Source organism: Phocoena phocoena, chromosome 2 (genome assembly GCF_963924675.1).
Source record: "Phocoena phocoena chromosome 2, mPhoPho1.1, whole genome shotgun sequence".
Taxonomy (NCBI): Eukaryota; Metazoa; Chordata; class Mammalia; order Artiodactyla; family Phocoenidae; genus Phocoena; species Phocoena phocoena.
The window spans coordinates 81,639,429-81,660,777 of NC_089220.1; the positions used below are offsets into that span (position 1 = coordinate 81,639,429).

The following is a 21,349-nucleotide window of genomic DNA, read 5'->3' on the forward strand; positions in this document are numbered from 1 at the left end:
ACATGGAAAACCAAAAGGAAACACTTAGATAACACAAGATGTTATACAAAGCAGATAGCAAAAGTAACTGCTATCTTTTCCCTCTAAGACTGACATTTCCTCTATAGCTCTCGCTCCTTCTATCACTATCGCCTAAACGTCTATATTCTTTGAATTATAACGATTAAACTATATATTATATATGTGTGTGCACATACACACACACACACACACACACACACACACACACACATTGCCAACACAGATGGAGGGCTGGAAGGGCCAATGTTATATGTAAACACAGGGTCTTAAGTTTGTTTTTAGATTATAGTAGAGCAAATAGAAGTTAGGACAATGCAAAGTTTTAAGACTCCCTGAGTGAGTTGTGTAGAACCAGTAGGGTTCACACATGCCTAATAAAGTGTAATGAATTCCAATTAAAGTGTGATGTTGCAGAGTGGGGAAAGGAGGGAACCTTCAGCTTAGAAACAGAGAGTACCCCAACTTGCCTAAAAAAGGAATGTTTTTTAGGAAAGTAGGAAGATTTGAGAGAAAAGAGGGAAACAGGGATGGGGGGAGGAAAGGGGCAGACCTCAAGGGCACAGTCAGTCCTCTGGCAGAGTCCCAGGACTGCAAGGGGCTCAGAGTGCACAGTAGGCTTAATCCAGATAGAAGCGGAGATAAGGTGCTGGGCGGTCTAAATCCTAGACCAGAAAGAAGAGGCTAAAAGAAAACAGGAACAAAAATCCTCTTTGGGGGGCCAGGTAAAAGGGTTGGAAATAATGGGAAAATTTTACTTTTATAAAAGGAATATTTTACTTTTATACAAAATCCTGAAGAACAACAGACCTAGTTAAGGTTAGGAAAGTCCCATAATTAGAAAGAAGTCTTCAGCAGGACTTCTTAAGCTTTAGTGTGCAGATGAATTACCTGGGGATCTTGTTAAAATGCAAATTAGGATACAGTAGGGCTGGGGTGGAGCCCAAGAGTCTGCATTTCTAACAAGTTCCCAGGTGGAGCTATGCTGCTTTGAGTAGCAAGGATTTATGGTATTAAACATGAGCATTTAAAGCATTTTTATAAAAGAAATAGATCAGTGAATCAGTATAGAGATCTTCCCAATATAGAGAGATCCCAATATAGAGATCTTCTGTGGGTTTATCAAAGACTTTAATTATGAAATTATCCTCCCTTTTACCTTTAGTTGAGGGCAATGAAGACATTTTTTTTTAATTGGAGTAAAATTGCTTTACAATGTGTTAGTTTCTGCTGTAAATGAAGACATATTAAGATGAAAAGAGGGGATACAGTGCCTCAGTTCAAACCAATAATTACATATTTGAGAACATAATTATTGCTAGATGTCTATATTAATAACAAGATAACTACCTGTGTTGGTTACAGGTAGTATATCTGCATGTTAAAGTGCCCCAAAGAACTTTCTGTGATGACAGAAATGTTCTGTATCTGAACTGTCCAATATAGTAGCCACTAACCATCTGTGGCTATTGAGTACTTGAAATGTAGCTAGTGTAACTGAGCAGTAAATTTTTAATCTTATTGAATTTAATTAATTTAAATTGAAACAGCCATGTATGGCTAGTAGCTTCCATGATCATCAAAGCTGCTGGGATCACCAAAAGACAATCAGATGTTTTTGCCTTCTGATGGAAGTAGTCTTCCTATCAAGGCTCTAGAATTAGCTACCAAACTGCAAAGGAGACCCCAGAAGTGTTCAGATCACATTCTGAGAACTGATAGTATAAGAGAATTTACTACCTGATGCCCACAGAAGGCAGTTGATAAAACAGCCAGGGAATTCAATACTCCCTTTATCTAAAGGAGAGTTCTCCTGCCAAGTCATCATCTACAGTAATACTGACTTGAAATAGAAAGAATATCCCACGAAGGATTCTGCCTTTGAAAAGTTCCATATAATACACATGAACACACATATATGCGGCCTTTTGAAGGAGAAATTATTTTTTTAAGTTTTTGGCCATGCCACATGGCATGTGGGATCTCAGTTCCCCGACCATGGATGGAACCTGCATCCCCTGCATTGGAAGTGCAGAGTCTTAACCACTGAACATCCAGAGAAGTCCAATGAAGGAGAAAATTTGAGTTTCACCTCTAGCTACATCCTCACTAACCTGTGACCTCTGGCAAGTCACCTAACCTCTCTGATCTTCAGTTCTAATTCTCTCTGTAAATTGGAGTTGATAATACCTAGTGGGCAAGGGTGTTAGGAAGGTAAGTTCTTGAAGGACACTGTAAGTTTTAAAGCCCTATGCAACGGCTAATTATTTATTACTCACTAAAAGGGAAGTGAAATGCCATATTTAAAACAGAATCCAAGGAACTGCTCAGACTCTTTTGTTGTACTGAACTTGTGCTGCATGCACATGACCTTGGAAATGTTATGTAACGCATATTCAGTCCTTCATTTTTGTTGTAACGGGGTGTAACCTTCAAGGAACGGGCATTCCAAAGCCATTTGGGAGAATGATGGTAAGGGAGGAGTGCTTTATTTAGTAGTGTGGGGCCTGGTAAGCATCCTCCCTGCTAAGATTATACTGAAAAGAAAGGAAATCGCAGACGGCTCATTTCCCTTGTACTGGTTGTAATCTTGTGGAAACTTCCTGTAAAAGGCAGTTATAGCATTAAACGTAAACTGATTTCACACTCGCCGGAAACTACCAGGGCAACAATTGCGGTCCTTTGGGAGAAAAATAAAATAGCATACTTATCATTTATACTTTGTATTAGTTTGGAAGAACATAGAAACCCTAGTAATGGAGAAACAGACTCATGCCAGAGGCAAGGAAACTATTTAGAAACATGGTTACCATTTAGTAATTCCACTGAGAGGCAGAGCTCATTAGCCAAGAGACTGGTTACACTAAAAAAAAAAAAACAAAAAAACCCCCAAAATACCCCAAAACATTCATTAAACAAAGTACAGCATGAAGAAAGAGTCCCCTTTGATCTAGGTACACATTAACTGCAGTTTTAAAACACAAAATACAAAATTTTAATAACATCTGCTAAGGGGTAATGTTAAGAGTAAGTTTAGAAATGGAAATGTGTACATATATTTTATGTACTGTTAGAACCTCAAATGTTGGCATGGCTGTCTCCTTTTGGCTTTCCAAGAATACAAATATCTGCTGAGAGCTTATTAGTGCAAGGGACAGAGTGTGTTAAATGCTGAACTGCAGCAGTGTTGAAGTCACAATAGGAAGCCAGAAGGGACTCCTGATTTCCATCACAGTGTCAGTCAACACAGCATCATTTTCATACATACATAAGGCCTTTGCATAATATTTGAAAAGCCTCCATTACCTGAAACCACTGCTAAAGAGAACAGCAAAAAATATGAAATGCAGCCTCTGCCTTCAAGCCACTTAAAAGAAACATGAACTCAAAAAAGTTGATTAGGAAAAGAGAGAGAGAGAAAGGATTATCAGTGAAGGCCAAAAAAAAAAAAAGGATTTGTTGGAGACAAATTCTGAGTACATAAGAAAGATAATCAGTATGGACCAAGTGGTCTGGAAAGAGGGAGAAAGCCTTGGAGTGCTACATGCTGTCTGTCAGTGACTCCATGAAAACAGGCTACCTTTGCTATGCTTATGAAGAGAACCCAGAACACATTTGTACCTTAATTTTCATGGCATCCTATACTGGCAACTAGTTGGCAATTGTGCTGTTGGTTCTTGCATGCTTTTGATAATTAATCATCTATAACAGGTTAAGTGGCTGTGGCTAATTCCTAAAGCTGAGGACAATAGTACTGAGAGCCACCTGTGAGCACCAGCAATTGTGACCAGCCTTTTTCCTAAGACCCACCTGAGAAAACACAACTGAGCACATACAAGTGTCCCATGCCCTGCTGACCCCTGACATGGCCATAGAATCCTTCCTGACTAGTGCTCACTGGTAGCTATACCAGCTGAATGAAGTTGGAACTTGGGTGAAATTGTGATCTACATCTTCTCACGTGGCTTACAAGTCTTACTGGATCTACCTTCCCTAGCTAAACCAGCCCTTTGGCCTTGGCCAGTACCTACCTTAGTCTGAGATATACTTTGGACCACACTTTTTGTGTTCTGCTGGAATGAGCTCTCAGGGATGTGTTCAGAGATGGGATGACACAAATAGTTGCAAGGAAAGAGGGAGAAGCCTGTGAAGGGCTAAGAAGGATCTAGTACCTAGCATGCTTCTGAAAAAGCAGATTTCTTGGTCCCATTGCTGATCTGCTGATCACAATCTCTGGAGTGGTGCCTAGGAATCTGCATTAAAGCAGTACTTGCAGTGTACTTAAAAAACCTTTTTATTATGGAAACTTTTAAATATATAAAATAGTACAGAATAACCAATCTTGTTTCATCTAAATCCCTACCTACTTCTCTCCACTCCTGACCCCACTGGATTATTTTGAAGCAAATCTTAGATATTATGTCATTCACTTGTAAATATTTCAGTATGTATTTCTGAAAGATAAGGACTTTCACAACACCATAACACCAATTTTTTTATAATCATCAATTTTCACTTAGTGTACATTTCTCCAATTATCTCAAATTTTATTTTTTTTAAGATAGATTTTTTTAAAATTGGGGTATAGTTGTTTTACAATGTTGTATTAGTTTCTACTGTACAGCAAAGTGAAGTAGAGTTTCCTGTGCTATACAGCAGGTTCTTATTAGTTATCTATTTTATACATATTAGTGTATATATGTCGATCCCAATCTCCCAATTCATCCCACCTCCTCCCACCCTGCTTTCCCCCCGTGGTGTCCATATGTTTTTTCTCTACATCTGTGTCTCTATTTCTGCCTTGCAAACTGGTTCATCTGTACCAATTTTCTAAATTCCACATATGTGTTAATATATGATATTTTTCTTTCTTTTTATTTTTCTCTTTTCTTTTCACTTCACTCTATATAACAGTCTCTAGGTCCATCCATGTCTCTACAAATGACCCAATTTTGTTCCTTTTTATGGCTGAGAAATATTCCATTGTATATATGTACCACATCTTCTTTATCCATTCGTCTGTCAATGGGCATTTAGGTTGCTTCCATGACCTGGCTATTGTAAATAGTGCTGCAATGAACATTGGGGTGCATGTGTCTTTTTGAATTATGGTTTTCTCTGGGTATATGCCCAGTAGTGGGATTGCTGGGTCATATGGTAATTCTATTTTTAGTTTTTTAAGGAACCTCCATACTGTTCTTCATAGTGGCTGTACCAATTTACATTCCCACCAACAATGCAAGAGGGTTCCCTTTTCTCCACACCCTCTCCAGCATTTATTTGTAGATTTTCTGATGATGCCCATTCTAACCGGTGTGACATGATACCTCATTGTAGTTTTGCTTTGCATTTCTCTAATAACTAGTGATGTTGAGCACCTTTTCATGTCCCTTTTGGCCATATGTATGTCTTCTTTGGAGAAATGTCTATTTAGGTCTTCTGCCCATTTTTTGATGGGGTTGTTTCTTTTTTTGATATTGAGCTGCATGAACTGTTTATATATTTTGGAGATTAATCCTTTGTCCATTGATTTGTGTGCAAATATTTTCTCCCATTCTGAGGGTTGCCTTTTCTTCTTGTTTATAGTTTCCTTTGCTGTGCAAAAGCTTTTAAGTTTCATTAGGTCCCATTTATTTATTTTTGTTTTTATTTCCATTACCCTAGGAGGTGGGTCAAAAAAGATCTTGCGGTGATTTATGTCAAAGAGTGTTCTTCCTATGTTTTCCTCTAAGAGTTTTATAGTGTCTAGTCTTAAATTTAGGTCTTTAATCCATTTTGAGTTTATTTTTGTGTATGGTGTTAGGGAGTGTTCTAATTTCATTCTTTTACATGTAGCTGTCCTGTTTTCCCAGCACCACTTACTGAAGAGACTGTCTTTTCTCCATTGTATATCCTTGCCTCCTTTGTCATAGATTAGTTGACCATAGGTGCGTGGGTTTATCTCTGAGCTTTCTATCCTGTTCCATTGATGTATATTTCTGTTTTTGTGCCAGTACCATATTGTCTTGATTACTATAGCTTTGTAGTATAGTCTGAAGTCAGGGAGTCTGATTCCTCCTCAAATTTTAAAATACTTGTTTAACTCAGGATCCAAATAAGGCATAACACACATTGCCTTGTTGTTATGTCTCTTGTACCTCTTAAGGTCCAGACACTGGGATAGACCAGGGCAGCTGCTGATAGAAAGTCAGACTAGAAGACCCCTGGGCTCTGAGCTTCATTGTAGGACCATTTCTGATGGTTTCAGGGTAGAAGACTAAGAGCTCTGGCCATTCAAAGACAATTTTTCTTTTAAAGTTGGTAAGATCTTCAACAACTGGGTGAGAGGAGAGAGCTACAAAGTCACCGTTTAAAGAAGGGCACAAAATTGTCCTGAGAATGGCCTGGGGAACACCAAAGGCAGTGAATGGATGATGACTGTGTCTTGGTCATGGGACTGGGAGCAATTTGGAAAGCATCAATTCGAGCTGTTGATCATACCTTGTCCCTTTAGGTAAGCAATATGTGTACAAGTAGCCAGCACAGTGCCTTGCACACCACAGCCAAGATGGTTTTCATATCTTCTCTCAAAATTTGTAATTGATACTTTTCCCGATGCACTTGAACCTCAAACAGATACGAATTTTCTTCAAAAGAAAAGGAGGCCCTTGCAAGTGACCCAACTTTCCTTGTACTTACTTACCCATAATAACTCTGAGAGCTATGATTTATTGATGGCTTACTAGGGACCAGGCCATGTGTCTAGCAAAAGTGGTACATGGAAGAAAACTGATGGTTATTTGTTGAATGGATGAACAAGGCTACTGAATGCTTTACATTGAACCTTCAGAGCAACTGCCACCACCTTGTCATGGAGTTTATTATTATCTCCACTTTACCAAATCATGGTAAGAGCGACATATTGAGCTCCTAGTCTGTTCTAAGTGCTTTCTGTATATTATCACCTCATTAATCAGTACAGCATTTCTAGGAGTTAGGTAGTATTATCCCCATTTACACAGGCACAGAGTTTAAGTAACTTGCCTGGAACACAAATTGTCTAGAACACAAATTACAACTGATGGAACTTGATTCAAATCTGAGCAGGCAAAGTGGTGAGTACTGGAAGGAGAGCAGGGTAGTACCAACACTCCCAGTTACAAGTTATTTGCAGGAACAAGACCAAAAACGCAGGTTCAGAGGTAACCTCTGACTATGGAGGATCCCCTTACCTCTTCCTTTCACCAACACTGCCCCTTCCTTGCTCTCAAAAAGGATAATTCTGCTGCGAGGCAGGAAGCAAGAGTTACATAAAGAAACCTCGCAAATCAACAGTACGGATTTTTGAGCAGACTGACTAAACTCCTTCATTTATTCCTCAAACATTTATTAAACACCTACTATGTCCAAAACACTGTTAACAAGCTAGTGTAGAGCTCCCGAGAACAGCAATCCTGAAACTTTCTGGAGATGGCAAAAGAGGAGTGCTGGCTCGTTCGGGAGTTCTCCCACTTTCTTCTTCCTCAGGAATTGTTCTACCCCTCAAGTTGGCAGGAGCAGGAAGAGAAAGCACTGCACACAGAGCTAGACTGATATCTCGGGAGATGCGTCAGAAACCTGTGACTCAGTCCGCCAGGCCTGATGATGTATAGGCTGGCTTTCTAGGTAAAGAAGAGATAATAGCATTTGCAGAGACAGGAGCTGAGTCTTCTGGTCCCGCAGACCCTAGACTCCGGCCCGCAACCCCAGCAGGTTTCTGTACAAAAACCTTTTGAACTGAATGCATACATTGTCCTCTAACAATGCAAACGCTGCAGCTGCCTATTGAATAATCGTCCCGCCTCCGTTTAGAGCAGTTCGTGCGTGCCACAGAGGCATCTTCTGCGCTATAGTTATGCAACCTCACTCGCAGCGGGAGTTATTTCCTGTGCTTCTGGCTGCGCCAGATTCATGTAACACGCCTACCCAGGGCTCAATGGAAGTCGTTCTCCATTAACAACCAGTCTAGCTTTCAGTGATGAATGCCCCGCACAGCATACCCCTTGCGCGGTAAGAATCCAAGGTATTAAAACTCTTTCTCGCTCTCCTACACACACACGCACACACACACACACGCACACACATACACGCACTCTCTCTTTCCCCCTCTCTCTCTCTCTCTCTGTGTGCACGCAGCTAGGAGACTGCAGCAGTGCAACCAGAGGGACAGCAGGCGGAGCTCTCTTTGTACAGTCCCTCTCTCCAACCCCCACCAACTAAAGATGAACTCATGCCAATTCCATTCTTTGCAAGGAAAACACACACACACACACACACACACACACGCACACACAGAACAGAGCAGCCTCCAGTTTCCTCCTGGAGCACACTGTCATTCTAGCCTCTCCGTTCAAACAACCCGGATACTCCAAAGCGAGTAACGGGGAGCATCTCGCCGCAACAATGCAACCTTCCGAGCTGCTCCCCGTGCAGCTCCCACCCCCGCCCCCTTTCGCGGCGTGCCAAGAGTTTGGAGCGCGCGCACGCACATGAGCGCGGTGCCTGCGTATCCCTCCGCCTCCCTCCTCCTCTCCCCGCTCGGAGGCTCGACAACGATTTGGGAAATGAAGGGAGGAGGGAACTACTTTCCTGAACTTGCTATGCTGCACACGACTTCGAGTTGCAGTGATTCGCCCGGAGGCCGAAGCTTTTAGTCCTCCTACCCACACGCCCTCTCAGTCCAGGCACCCCGCTCGGCAAGCCCAGTTCGTACCCGCTCTGGCCCTTCGGGAAGCCGGCGTCCCGGAGAAATCACCAGGGACTACTTCGCCTCCTTCTCCCGCGGGCGCCCCCCGGTTCGGGCAGCGGCGGCGGCGGCGGCGGAAGGAGCGGGCGGCGTGAGCGCTTCCGCCGCCCCCCTAGCGGCTCCCCTCTGGCGAGCGTGAGGAGCTGGCCCGCCGAGCTGCTGGTGGGCACCGGCTGGTGGGGGGCTCGCGGTCGCTCTCCTCGCTCTTCCGCCGCTTCTCGGGACCCTGCCCCTCGGGCGCGCCGCTCTTCTCCGGCCCGGGTGCGGACGATTGGTTCGCTCGCCCCTGCCTCACACGCGCCCCGCCGCCCCCTCCTCCCCCCTCTGGAGTCGTTCGGCCGGAGCGTGTCTGGAGGAATCCGCCGCCGTGAGGCCCCTCGCCCGCTTCGGCTAGTCCCGAAGGACCGGCCCGGTAGCCGCCGGGGGCTGAGCGGGCAGCCGGCGGCGAGGCGGGAGATGGTGGGGTGGGCTCCGGCAGGACCGCGCCGCCGCCGCCCGGAGCCTGGGCTCGGCACCCCCCCGCCGGCCCCCACCGAGCGGAGCCCTGCTTCCTCCTCGCCGCATCCCTGAGGGAAGCGCCGCCTCTGCTCCCGGGTTCTCCGCCCGCCCGCCCGCCTGCTCGCTCCTTCCTGGCCGGACCCCGCCGCGCTCCACCCCAGTGGCCGGAGGAGCCGCTCTCCAGTCTGCCTTCACAACCTCCTTCCTTTTTTCCTTCGCTTCCCAATCCTCCCCGGCCTCATCGGATCTCTTGGTTGGGCGCTGAGGCGGGGGAAGAGGCTGGGGTCGCCACGGCGGAGGTTGTCGCCGCCACCCCCCTGCGGGGGTGGCCGGGGTTCCCGGCTGGGGGGGCACCGTTCCGGGTGAGGCATCCACCATGGTGAGGCCCCTGAGCCGCTGCCCCCGCGCCCCCCCGGCCGCCGCTGCCTCCTGCCCCTCGGTGCTGCTGCTGCTTCTCCGCCTGCTGTTGCTCCTCCATCTCCAGATCGGATCACGGTGAGGGAAAGATGAGCGAGGAGACGGCGACTTCTGACAACGAGTAAGCACCTCACAGATCTAGATTACTTCCCCCCCACCCCCCCCATTCTTCCTCGGCACCTCCCCAGACCCCCTCGGAGACTTGGGTGCTTGCAATCCTGGAGAGTTGAGTGCATTCTGTTCTGGAGAAAACATTTGATTTCCTTAGCCATTTTATTTAATGGCAGCAACCCCCGACCCCCACCCCCACCCCCAGTACTTAGTTGCTTTCTTCTGGGAGAAGGTATTGAATGTTGGGCTGGAGTTGGGCTGGAATGGCAATTGTAGGTCCATGAGATGGAATAATGTAGATGGATGGAGTCGGGGTAGAAATTACCCCAGTGCCTGGAAGACCTCTGACCTGTCCTTTTTCACTTTAGCACACCAGTCAACATACCTTGAATATCCGTCCATACTCCTTTATAGCTATTTCACTTGGAAACTAATGTGTGGGAGCACCTCTTGCAGCAAACTGCTCTTGAATCTTAATTCGATGAGTCAGTGACTCTTAAATACCGATTAAGCCTTCCCCCCTCCCCCCCGCCCTTTTTAAACTTATGACCTGTAAGATTCTTGTAAAAAATGGGGCGAGGGAAACATTTTTATAATTTAATAGCATTAAGGACACCTGGAGTGTGGGAGATGTTGAACTATTCTATTTTGCCTTTGCGAATACTGGATTTGTCTTTATTAGCATAAAACAATTTTATAGGCTAATTTTTATCTTTCAGCTATATTGAAACACACCGTTTACGTTGATTTAACACTGTTTACATTGCTGAACATGTTGATGACTTCATTCATTAACTTGTAGAGCGTCCCGGCTTAAGTTTTTGTTTATTTGGGCTGTCCTTATGTTTTCCAAACGAAATACTTTGCCTTTTAAATATTTTGCTTTAACATAACAGCTGACTGGAGGAATAATGATGCGGCTACAGTTTCCTATTGAGACGGGGTTTAATTCCATGCGAATATTTGTGTCCGTTTTCTTGTAATTAAATTCAAGTTTTATCTTCGGAGGGTTGGAAATGGTTAAGTGAGTTAGGACTAGTCCTAGGACGCATTCCTTTAAGTAAAGTGCATTCCTCGGATCAGACCTTTCTGAGACAACTTTAAAGTCCAAGGCCTAGGCTTGTTTAACATAAAATAGCTTGAGAAATGCCAAGCAGCGTCCCCCCACCCCTCAACACACTCTTCTGATGAGCGGGGGTGGGAGAAGGTGGATTGCTGCAGTGTCAGTGCAGTCTAGAAGCAGAAGTGGCCGCCATGTTCTCTCTCTTTTTGTGAATCGCCCTCATTTGCATAGCACACTCTTCATTCATAAAAAAATAATTAAACATCCATCACCTTGGACATCTTGAAAGGATTTCCCAAGAAAAAAATTCGAAGCTCAACTGCCTGTCTTCATGTAGATTTTTGAGTTCAGAAAGTAAGGAGAATTCGAAGTTATAGGTTAAATTCAAAAATAGACGCCCACACAAACAACTACCCCTGTTCTCAGAATGTTGACACAGTTATGTGGGAAATATCAGTTCGGGGAGGTGCTGGGATCACGTGATCGCCTCCATTCATAAAATACCTGGCTGTCCATTCACAGTGCAGTACACTGTCTCACTGCCTTCCGCAGATTAGACCTACTTTGAGAGAGATCAAGAAGTATCTCAGCGCTTAGTTAGGAGAAAAACTGCTAAAAATCCTAACAGAATGACGATAATTTTTGCTGCCGTCTTCTTTTAAGAAAGTAGCCTGGATTAAAATGTCAAGTTCTATTTTGGAGATGGGAGAAGACTAATTACTATATTTAAAGTAAAATATTGAATACCTCCTTTTTGGGTGCAGCTAATTAGAAACGCTAATATGGGAATGTGAATTGACACACCTGTGAAATACAGTTTTTAAGTGAGCTCTTTTTCAAATACTTGTCATGGATAAATTGAGAGTACAGGTTTTCCGGTGTAGTGATTATCAGTGGATGATACCACTTTTACACTAAAAATGAATAAATATTCCCGGTGGTTTAAGTCCAAAGATTTTGATATTTGAAACACCTAAGGGCAATATTTACTGGTAGGATTGCCTTTAAAAAAAATTTTTTTTTTAATGTATTTAGTATGGGACAATTTGGAAATTATCTCACTCACCCAGACTTTCAGAATTCTGTTTTCACAAATTTATCCTGGTTTATTAGTAAATTTTTCCCTACTAGGGGCTTTGTTATGTTTATTTTGGTAGGTCAAGAATAATATGTTTTAGCGTATAATTTTTTGCCATGAGATGTTAACTCTTCATGGGGACAAACTCTTGGAGGTGTTACTTAAAAATTTTTTTTATTTTAGAAAGTGATGTGTTCATCTGATAATCAGTTTTATTATAGCCCGCATTGTTTGTGTAATAGCTAAATCACAAAGAGTGAACTTCTTCAGAATGTAGACTTTATCCCGATAACTTACATATTTCATCTTTCATATATATAGTAATGTTTTGAAATGGCAATTTATTATATACAATCATACCTATTATGAAGAAACAAGAGAGATATTATTGTAGATGCCCTTAAAGCCTTAGCATAGTTTAAAACTGCCCTGTAATATGGATTTTATTTGGGCCTTATGTTTATTTTTTCCTTTTGCTTTTCTCTCTTTTTTTAAATCCACAATCAAAAGGTATTTACTTAAAGTAGAGACTGTTCTTAACACTCGAATGTTTTTCCACCTGATTTCGACCTTTAAAGAGTGAAAATCACCAATATCTTGGCAAACTGTTAACCTTTTCTAGATAGCCATTGTGGTAAAATCCAGTAAGGCCTTTAGAGGCCTCATTTTGAAATCCTCTAGTACATGCTTATTTGAAATTAGAGTTCTGTGTAGAGAGAGAAATAGTTCTCAGAGGTTGACTGTGGGTATATAATTAATCAAGAATTACTGAAGGATCATATTATAAGTCTATAACACTTTGTCTTATGCAGTGCCAAACTTGGGGAAGGGTTGGTGAAAGTCTGCTTTTCTTCTCTGACCTTCAGTAGGAACTGGAACTGCATTAAAAGTGCCATTAAAAAAAAAAAAAAATTCCTTCATGCAAGAGTAATAGTTCATTTCAAATAATGTACAAAATGGTCTTTAAAGTAAGTAATTATTTATTAAACAAATATTTATTTATTTAATAAGTCTTAACATTTGACATATAATCAAACTTTACCTTTTCTGTGATGTTGATGATGAATCATATTCATTTATTGGATTTTTACTATGTGCCAAGAATAAAAATATGTGATAAATGCTTTACACATGTATTATGTAATTTATGTATATACATGTAGCTTCAACAGAGTAGAATTGCATAGTAGGTACTATCATACCTTAATACATTGTGAACATTTTCCTGTGTCATTAAATATTTCCTAAAACATAATTTTTAATGCCTACAGTATATTCACTGTATAACATATATTAGTTTTAATCAGTCTACTATGTCTCTTATTTCTGAACAATGCTGCATTTGATCCTGAGTTCTGTCTTCATCCACATTTATTACTTTTTCCTTGAAATAGTCTAGGAGTGGAGTAAAAGATGCAAATTTTAAGTTGTTTTATTTTTTCTGCTAAATTACCCTCTAGAAAAGAAACAGTGTGTGAGAGTGCTTATGCCTTGAAATGTCCAGTTCTTTTTGAAAAAATTTTGCCAATTTTGAAGGTGGAAGTGAGATCATGTTCCTACTTTTAAGATGTGATGGATAATAAAATAAAATTGAGTTTTCAAAAAACTTGTTAGGTTGTTTTGGGGCAATTGGACTGTTTTAAAATATAAGCAGAATTAAAATGATCATACCAAAGGCATCTGCAGATAATTTAACTCTTAACCATCTTTTATGCAGTATGGTATAATATAAAGAACATTGGACTTGGAATTAGGAGATGCATTTCTGTCCTCACTGTCACTAATTTATTCTGTGATTCTGGGCAAGTGACGGCCTTTGTGGCCCTCAGTTTGCTCACTTGTAAATCAAGGAATTTGAACTAAGCATCATTATGGGCCCTTCTTGTGCTAAATTACCCTAAAGTAATACAGTGATAGACACATTGCAAGTCACTAGACTTGTAACATACATATTTGTCAATTGGTCAATTTTATTAGATTGTTGATTTTGACATATTTAAGCAAATGAAAGACTTCCAATAGAGATCTTGTAGTATTATGAAGTGGAAGCATGAATTTTGAAGAAACAAGATAAATTTGGAAACAGTTGGTGCATTCATAATCTTTTAAGACTTTCTCATTTTGAGCTTAATTTAATAGCCATGTGTCTTTGATAATATATATACATCACAGATGGAGAACTTTGTAGTGCTCTTTTTTTTTTCTTTTAAATAAATATGGTCTCTGGATGAATAAGTAAACAAAAGGCTATTGGGCTTAAACATCAATTTGAGTAGTTCTGAGAGGAATATATTAACAAGATACCAGCCCTCATGCTTTACTTACTGGCCTAGAAGTGTCAAAAGTAAATCTTCTCATTTGGTTATTCATACAAATTATGTTAATCTAATACTAAAGGATAATTTCACATTTATTCAGTGCAACAAATTAACTCAGACAATGAATTTTTTCATTCTTTAACATTTAAGTTGAATTTGCTGTTTATCTCAAGTTGTATGTCATAGCTGCATCTCATTTTAGAGTCCAGTACCAAAGTTACTACAAATCCCCAAGATGTTGTTTTTATGGCACTCAGAATGGTTTGAAATGGAAAACAAACGAACTTATTGGTGTATTTTTGTTTAAACATGGTTCATTATTTTTGCTAAAACATAGTTTATTAGTAATGGATCTCAGACTGAGGTGTTAAATTGATTTAGACATAAGAGTCTTAGAATTCAGAGTGTTTTTACTAATCTCTAACTGAAACTTGTTTACTTTCATAATTGAAGAAAATACCAGCAAAGCATAGCAGCATCAGAGGTACTTGTGACAGCAACTGTATTAGTTTCCTAGGGCTGCTGTAACAAAGTACCACGTGTGTGTCATGCCCATCTTCTCATAAGGACACTACTGGATTAGGAGCACTCAACTCCAGTATGACCTTCTCTTAACTAATTACATCTGCAGTGACCCTCTTTCCAAATAAGGTCACATTCTGTGGTACTGGGGGTTAGGACCCAACATCTTTTTTGGAAAGATTCAATTCAACCCATAACACCGATAGAAATCAGATTTTTTTCTTTCTTACAGTACAATTGCTGTTCAGTTGTTACAAATATCTTGAAATAGCACTTACAGTCATCACTAGTTTGAAATTATTATAGTTATTAAGCCATTGCTAGAGCTTGTATTTGAATATGTTAGTACAAAAACATTACTATATCAAAATTAATAGTATATGTGCTGCCAAAGCAAGCACCAAAATTTAAAATATTTTGATAATTATTTCAATATAATTGATTTCTTTTGTAATTTTATGTAGTTTGTTTTAAGCCTTTAATATTCTGAGAAAGGGGGCCATTGGCTTCACCAGCCTACCGAAGAGGTCCATGGCACAAAAAGCTAAAGTCTTCCGCTATGACTGAGGCCCTAAAGACTGAACCCAAAGATAGAGATTATAAAATAGGAAGATTAAGAAACATGGACAATAAGATGAACAAGTCCAAGTTACAGCTAAGGGTTGCAAAAGAAGAGGTAATGGAGAGGAAATATTGAGAGATACTGTCTGAGAATTTTCAAAAAGTAGCAAATTAAACCCAATTCAGTGAACTAAAAACAACAAAGCCTCACAGTAAAACCGAGTTTATCGTGAGATTGCAAAAATGTCAACATGAGAAAATCAGTGTAGTTTGTCACATTTGAAGATTAAGGAAGAGAAATGATACAATCTTAAATGCCAGATTGTCATTCAGTCTCTGCTTATAATATGGAAGTGAATGTCCATAATTTATAGATTTATAATTGTTCATAAATATGGATTTATATTCTTTTTCTGCTTCCTAGAAGATTTAGACTTTTAATTTTTCTGATTTAAAATGAGAGTGTTGAATTTTATCAACTTTTAGTGTTGCTTTTAGTTCAAGAATCCTAAGTGATTTTCTTTGTATTTCTGAAATCCACATTTAATCATTCATGTAGCTCATAAATACAGGATTGACTACATAAATTACTTTGTATCTGAAATTTTAAAATTACCTTGGAAGGCATTTTCTATATTTAGAGTATGAAGTATAAGCTTTGGGAAATTTAAGAGTAATTGGAAATTAAATTTTAATCTAATACCAGTTTTATCATTTTATTTCTAAATGTTATCTGTAAAACAGGGAGTATAGTTTAGATAAAGGCCATTATGACGTGGAATGCAGAATCTGATTGTTCTCCTGGTAGTATATAATGGTACTGTTTCTTATGATTAGACACATTTTGTTTGTCTATTCCCTTGGTTAGAGATTACTTTCACAAATACACCGTATTTGTTAATGTGTTGGTATCCAGTAGTTGCATTACCGAAATTTAGATGGAATTTAGTGAAATGTGACTTTGATGCCGCTTTTTCAAAGTTATTGTAACTTTTACCACATCAGAATGTTAATGATTGGCATAAAATCACCAAACATTTTTTACTGTTCTGTTGTGAATTACATTGATATTCTGAGATTGGGATTAAGGATCAATTCTAGGTTTGCCCCCTTAGTAATATGTAAAAACATTTCAGAATTTTAGTTGCTGAATTATATATATGGATTTCTTAGTTTTTCTGGATTTTCTTCAAGAATTTCAGTTCAGTGACATTTGACTGCCTACTGGGCACTTGACTTTTCTCAAGAGATACAAAGGTAAGTAAAACCTGATAACTGCTTTCACTATCCAGCAAGGGAACTAGATCCCTCTGAAATGTGGTAAGTGCTCTGCTTATGAAGTTCTTCAAGGCTTAAGAAGAAAGTAATTCTATCTTTGGTGGATGGCATAGTGGGAGTTGTGTGAAGGAAGCCTTCAGAAAAGAGATGGCATTTAGGAGTCAGCCAGAGAAGAGGGCAATGGAAAGAGGAAGGGCATTCCAAGAAGATGGGAAAAAACCCCAAACAAGCATAAAAGTTATTTCAGTGGTCTAAACCAAACCTGCAGTATCTCCCAAGTATGCCTGTAGTTGAAGTGGAAAATTGACCAAGGAGAGTATTAAATAGTAATAGAAAAATGAATAGGGAGAATCAGGAGTGTTTTCAAGGGAGAGTGAGAAGAGACAACAAAAGAAAAATCTTGAGAGGTAGGAGAGAAAGTATTGAAGACAAAATGGGAAGTGATGAAATGGAGACAGCAAAAAGTAAGATTACATACATTTAGGGGGAAGTGTTAATAGTTGAGATTATTTGCTGGATGAGATGATGTCAGTAGTGGAGAGGAAGAGAAAAAGAGATTTAAGGAAAGGTGGGTAATTGGGAGAGCAAGGCCCAGGAAAGCGGAGTCTTGCAACTGTTGTACTGCTTGTGTCAGATACTGTCGTAGATTTAATCCTTCTAATGACCATGTGAGCCAAGTGTTATCCATAGTTTACAGATGAGATAACTGAGACTTAAGAGAGGTTTAGTAACTTGCCCACAGCCACGCAAGGGAGTAAGTGTTAGAACTGAGATTCAAATTGCACTGTATTTATACTACACTATATCTCATATATTTAATGGCCAGACTGGATTTTGAAGAAAAAAACTAAGTTTGAAGTGATAGGTAGACAAGTAGAAGTGACAGCTGTTTTGAGGGACTGCAAGTTAAAGAGCATGTAGAGTGGAAGTGGGGAAAATCGAAAGATAGATTTTGATCAAAGAACACAGGCTCCAGAATGATAACATATGAGGGAAGATTAAAGTAGAAACAGGTTGTTAAAAGTAGAGGAACCAGGATCTGTTAGGATATTTAAAAAGGTCACCACTGTGGCTGTTCAAGTTGCTGGGTTGATATCAGAAGTTGAGGTGGAGAGGAATCCTGAGCCAGCGCCAGTGTATTTTATAAGTGTGTAGGATGAGCTGCTTAGAGTGGGAGTATGAATACTGACATCTGCCCCTGCAATTTAAAGAGACAGGAGTAAGGGTTTTGGGATTGGAAATTGAAAAGGAGTATGTCAAGGGGAGGAGGATAAGAAAAGGGAAGGGCTTAGCCTGGAGGAGTTGAGAGTATTGGAAATGAATAGGATCTCATGTAATAATGGTCCTACCAAGAATGAGGGGTGTTGGGAATTAGGAAATAGAGAGGGAGACAGACATATGAATAAATTATCCAGATTTGGATTTTATTAAGAACTTTGTTTTCTGAGAGGCTGATCAAGATGTTGACTGATTTTGTAGGGCTTTATCCAAATAAATTATATGTCTTTGACAGAATGTTTTGTATTTTTTGTGTACTCCAATCCTAATGTGGTTAGAAAGGCCTTTTCAAAACAAAATTCACTAATTAAATTTCTACAATTAACATGGTGTTCATAATTAACATGATCCTGTGGTTACTACTGACTGTCCCATTAAGACTTTGGCAAATCATGTAACCTGTCTTTGTGCTTGATTCTCCATCTGTAAAACCAGGATAACATGGCCCTACTTCAGAACCACGTTAAGATAACACGTAACCTCCCCTCCCAATAACATTTTTTGATTAGAGATAAGAGAATATTAAAAATAACTTTTAGTTCTTGAGAAGAAAGGTACTATGTTCATGAAATAATCAGTGCTCATTTTCATTTAGCCTGAAGGTAGGGTTACTTTTAAAAAAGGATTATTGATCTGCTGGAAAAATTGTATTTCAGTTTAAATGTTAAAAAGCTGCTTTTCAGAAAAACTTAAAATTTAAACATTCCAACAAGCAAAAAAATAATTTAAATCTATATTGTGAACATTTTTAAAGCAATTTTAATACCTGAGCACATTTTGGAAGTACATATGAGTAGATTTGATGTCTCTCCATCAATTTCAGGGAAAAGCCATCTTTCTCAGAGTCGAATGAAGGAGGTTTCAAATTATATGGAGGGAAAAAAATCTACTTTCATGAGAGAAGGGGAGAGGAATTTTTTTTCAGGTTATTAAAGATTTAGACATTTAATTTTTCGCAACTATAATCAACTAGGATCCCTGTTAATAGGTGAGATAGGCTAGATCTGCTAGCTAGAAGTTCATTGCTTGTGGTTTAGTGCCGACTTTAATTTGGACAGCTAAAGGTCTGTAAGCTTATGTTTAGTTCATTTTATAGTCATCAACAGCTAAAGGAAAAATTTGTTTATATTTTGATTTAGCCTGATGTTTAGAATTATTATTCTGAAACTGTATCATTTGTTAATTCAAAAATAACAGCCTTAGATACGTAATTACTGAAACTTGGTTTACAAATCAAGATCTTGAATGAATGGAAATCAGGAACTTAAAAAATACGATGATGAAAAATGTATATGCTTTTTCTCTTGAGAATTATTTGATCTAAAAATCCAAACTTAATTAACTTAGTAAAGGTTAAGAAAATATAGCAAATAACTTTAATAAGTAGCATATCAAATTAAGATATTCTTCAACTCTGCATTATGATTTTTTCAAAAAGGAAGGGGAGAGACAGGAGATGAATGAATAAGACAAGGTGACCTCTCTAATCATCTTAGTTTTCCTTAGCAGTTTTTCATCTTGATACTTCTGGAGAGAGCCAAACTTAGCTTCTAAGTCAGCCAAAAGAAAAAGAATGTATCTGATTTTATATAGACCCTATTATTGTTGAGTCTGAAACTGTGTTATGTGTACTAGGCCCCAGCATACATCAAATACAAGTCGTTTGATTATGGCTAACTTCTAGTCCCATTTTTGCATTTACGCCGTTTCAGATAGATTTAGCTAGGTACTTAGGAGGAGGAAAACTGAGCTGAATCCTTTTAACTGACTCTTACTGTCTGAATGTTTGTTTCCGCACCAAACTCATGTTGAAATCCTAACCTCCAGACACAATGGTATAATGAGGTGGGGCCTTTAGGAGGTGCTTAAATCATGAGGATGGAGGTTCCACAGAGATCCCTAGCCCCTTGCACCATGTGAAAAGTCCCTAGCTATGAACCAGGAAGAAGGCCCATACCCAGCCATGCTGGCACCTCGATCTTGAACTTGTCAGCCTCCAGAACTGTTAAAAATAAATTTCTGTTGTTTATTAGCTACCCAGTCTGTCGTATTTTGTTATTGCAACCTGAATGAACCAAGATGCTGACTTTTCTTTGTTTTGGGGAGGACAAGGAGCAATAATTACATCAAAGAAAGAACAAAATCAATTAAAAACCCAACATAGTTTTCAGTTGCTTCTAGTTCCATACAAATATATTTTACTTGTTTTAATAGTGTATGTATGAATATTTATTTTCACTGGATATACTTAAAGAATTTCTATGCTTATACATAGTTTTTTAGTAATCATTATTTTAATGCCTATAATAGTTCACCAGGTTGTACCATAAGTTTACATAGCTGTTTTCTTCTTAGTGAACACTTCAGGTGTCCAGCTCTTATAAGTAACATTGTAATGGGCATCCTTTCTGCATATAATTGTTTTTTTTCTGTTCAATTAATTTCTTAGGATGAATTTACAGGAGTGAAATAATTATGTCAAAGAATATAAGTGGCTTTTTAAAAATTCTGGTTATGAAATGCTGCTTCCAAAAATTTGTATTTTTTCTGTTGTGGATTATTTATAAATGACATTCTCATATTTCTTAGATTCCATTTTTGTTCTTTAGTACCTTGTGGGTTTTTTTACATAGGTCCCAGTATGTAATTAAATGATAGATAATATTTGAGTTATTACCAGCATTGTCTTAAAATCGTTTGATAGAATTAGTCTTCATAACAACTCTTTTAAATGTTATTACTATTATTACCACCATTTACAAAGATGAGGAAGCTGGGGCTTAGGAAAGTTGAATAGCTTAGCAAAGATTACATAGCTGGTGAAGACTCCAAAGCCTGTACCCTGAAACAGTAGCTTTTAAACTCTCGACTGTAACAGTAACAAATACTTTATACTGTTTGACAGTGTACATACATACATATATGCATTCATACACACACACAAAACCTTTTGTAAAACAGCTTGGACTTACTGTGATGACATAGGCTGACTTCTGTATTCTGTAGACTAGAATTATATATTACAGAATATTTTATTCTGTGTAAGAAGTTAATGCTGGTAAAGACCCTTGTAGTTAAAAGTACCCAGTTCTGAACTACAGTGCGTTATATGGGATATTGTCCTCTAAGGGTGTATCTCCTTATTGGTACCAAAGATTTACATTTATGTTCAGCTTATTATTTCATGAAGGAGATAATATGAAAAGGTATAGGATTCTCAGGGGGAGTGCATTTCAAGGTTGAGTTGTGAGACATTGTAGGGGAATTCAGATTTGAATTGCTGTAACTAGATTATAGATAATAAGCCTTACGTCATTGCTTCTCAGATTTCTTTCGGGGCACCAAAGTGCCCCGAATGTTAAGGGAGTGTATCCCAAAGCAGCCTGTAAGATTGTGTAATTATTTTGAAATCTAGTAAACTATCACAAAGATATCATGTGAAT

The 21,349-nt window shown here is 39.2% G+C and overlaps 1 protein-coding gene across 1 annotated transcript in view; it reads left to right on the forward strand.

Moving 5' to 3' along the window:
• Positions 1 to 9,644: 9,644 nt before the first annotated feature.
• The window catches only part of SPRED1 (sprouty related EVH1 domain containing 1), a 116,679-nt gene continuing 104,974 nt past the window's right edge, over positions 9,645 to 21,349 (forward strand). Inside the window, exon 1 of the mRNA XM_065872226.1 lies at positions 9,645 to 9,818. Within this exon, the coding sequence (XP_065728298.1) occupies positions 9,787 to 9,818 (32 nt within the window). The 5' untranslated portion in view covers positions 9,645 to 9,786. The remainder of the gene's footprint in view (positions 9,819 to 21,349) is intronic.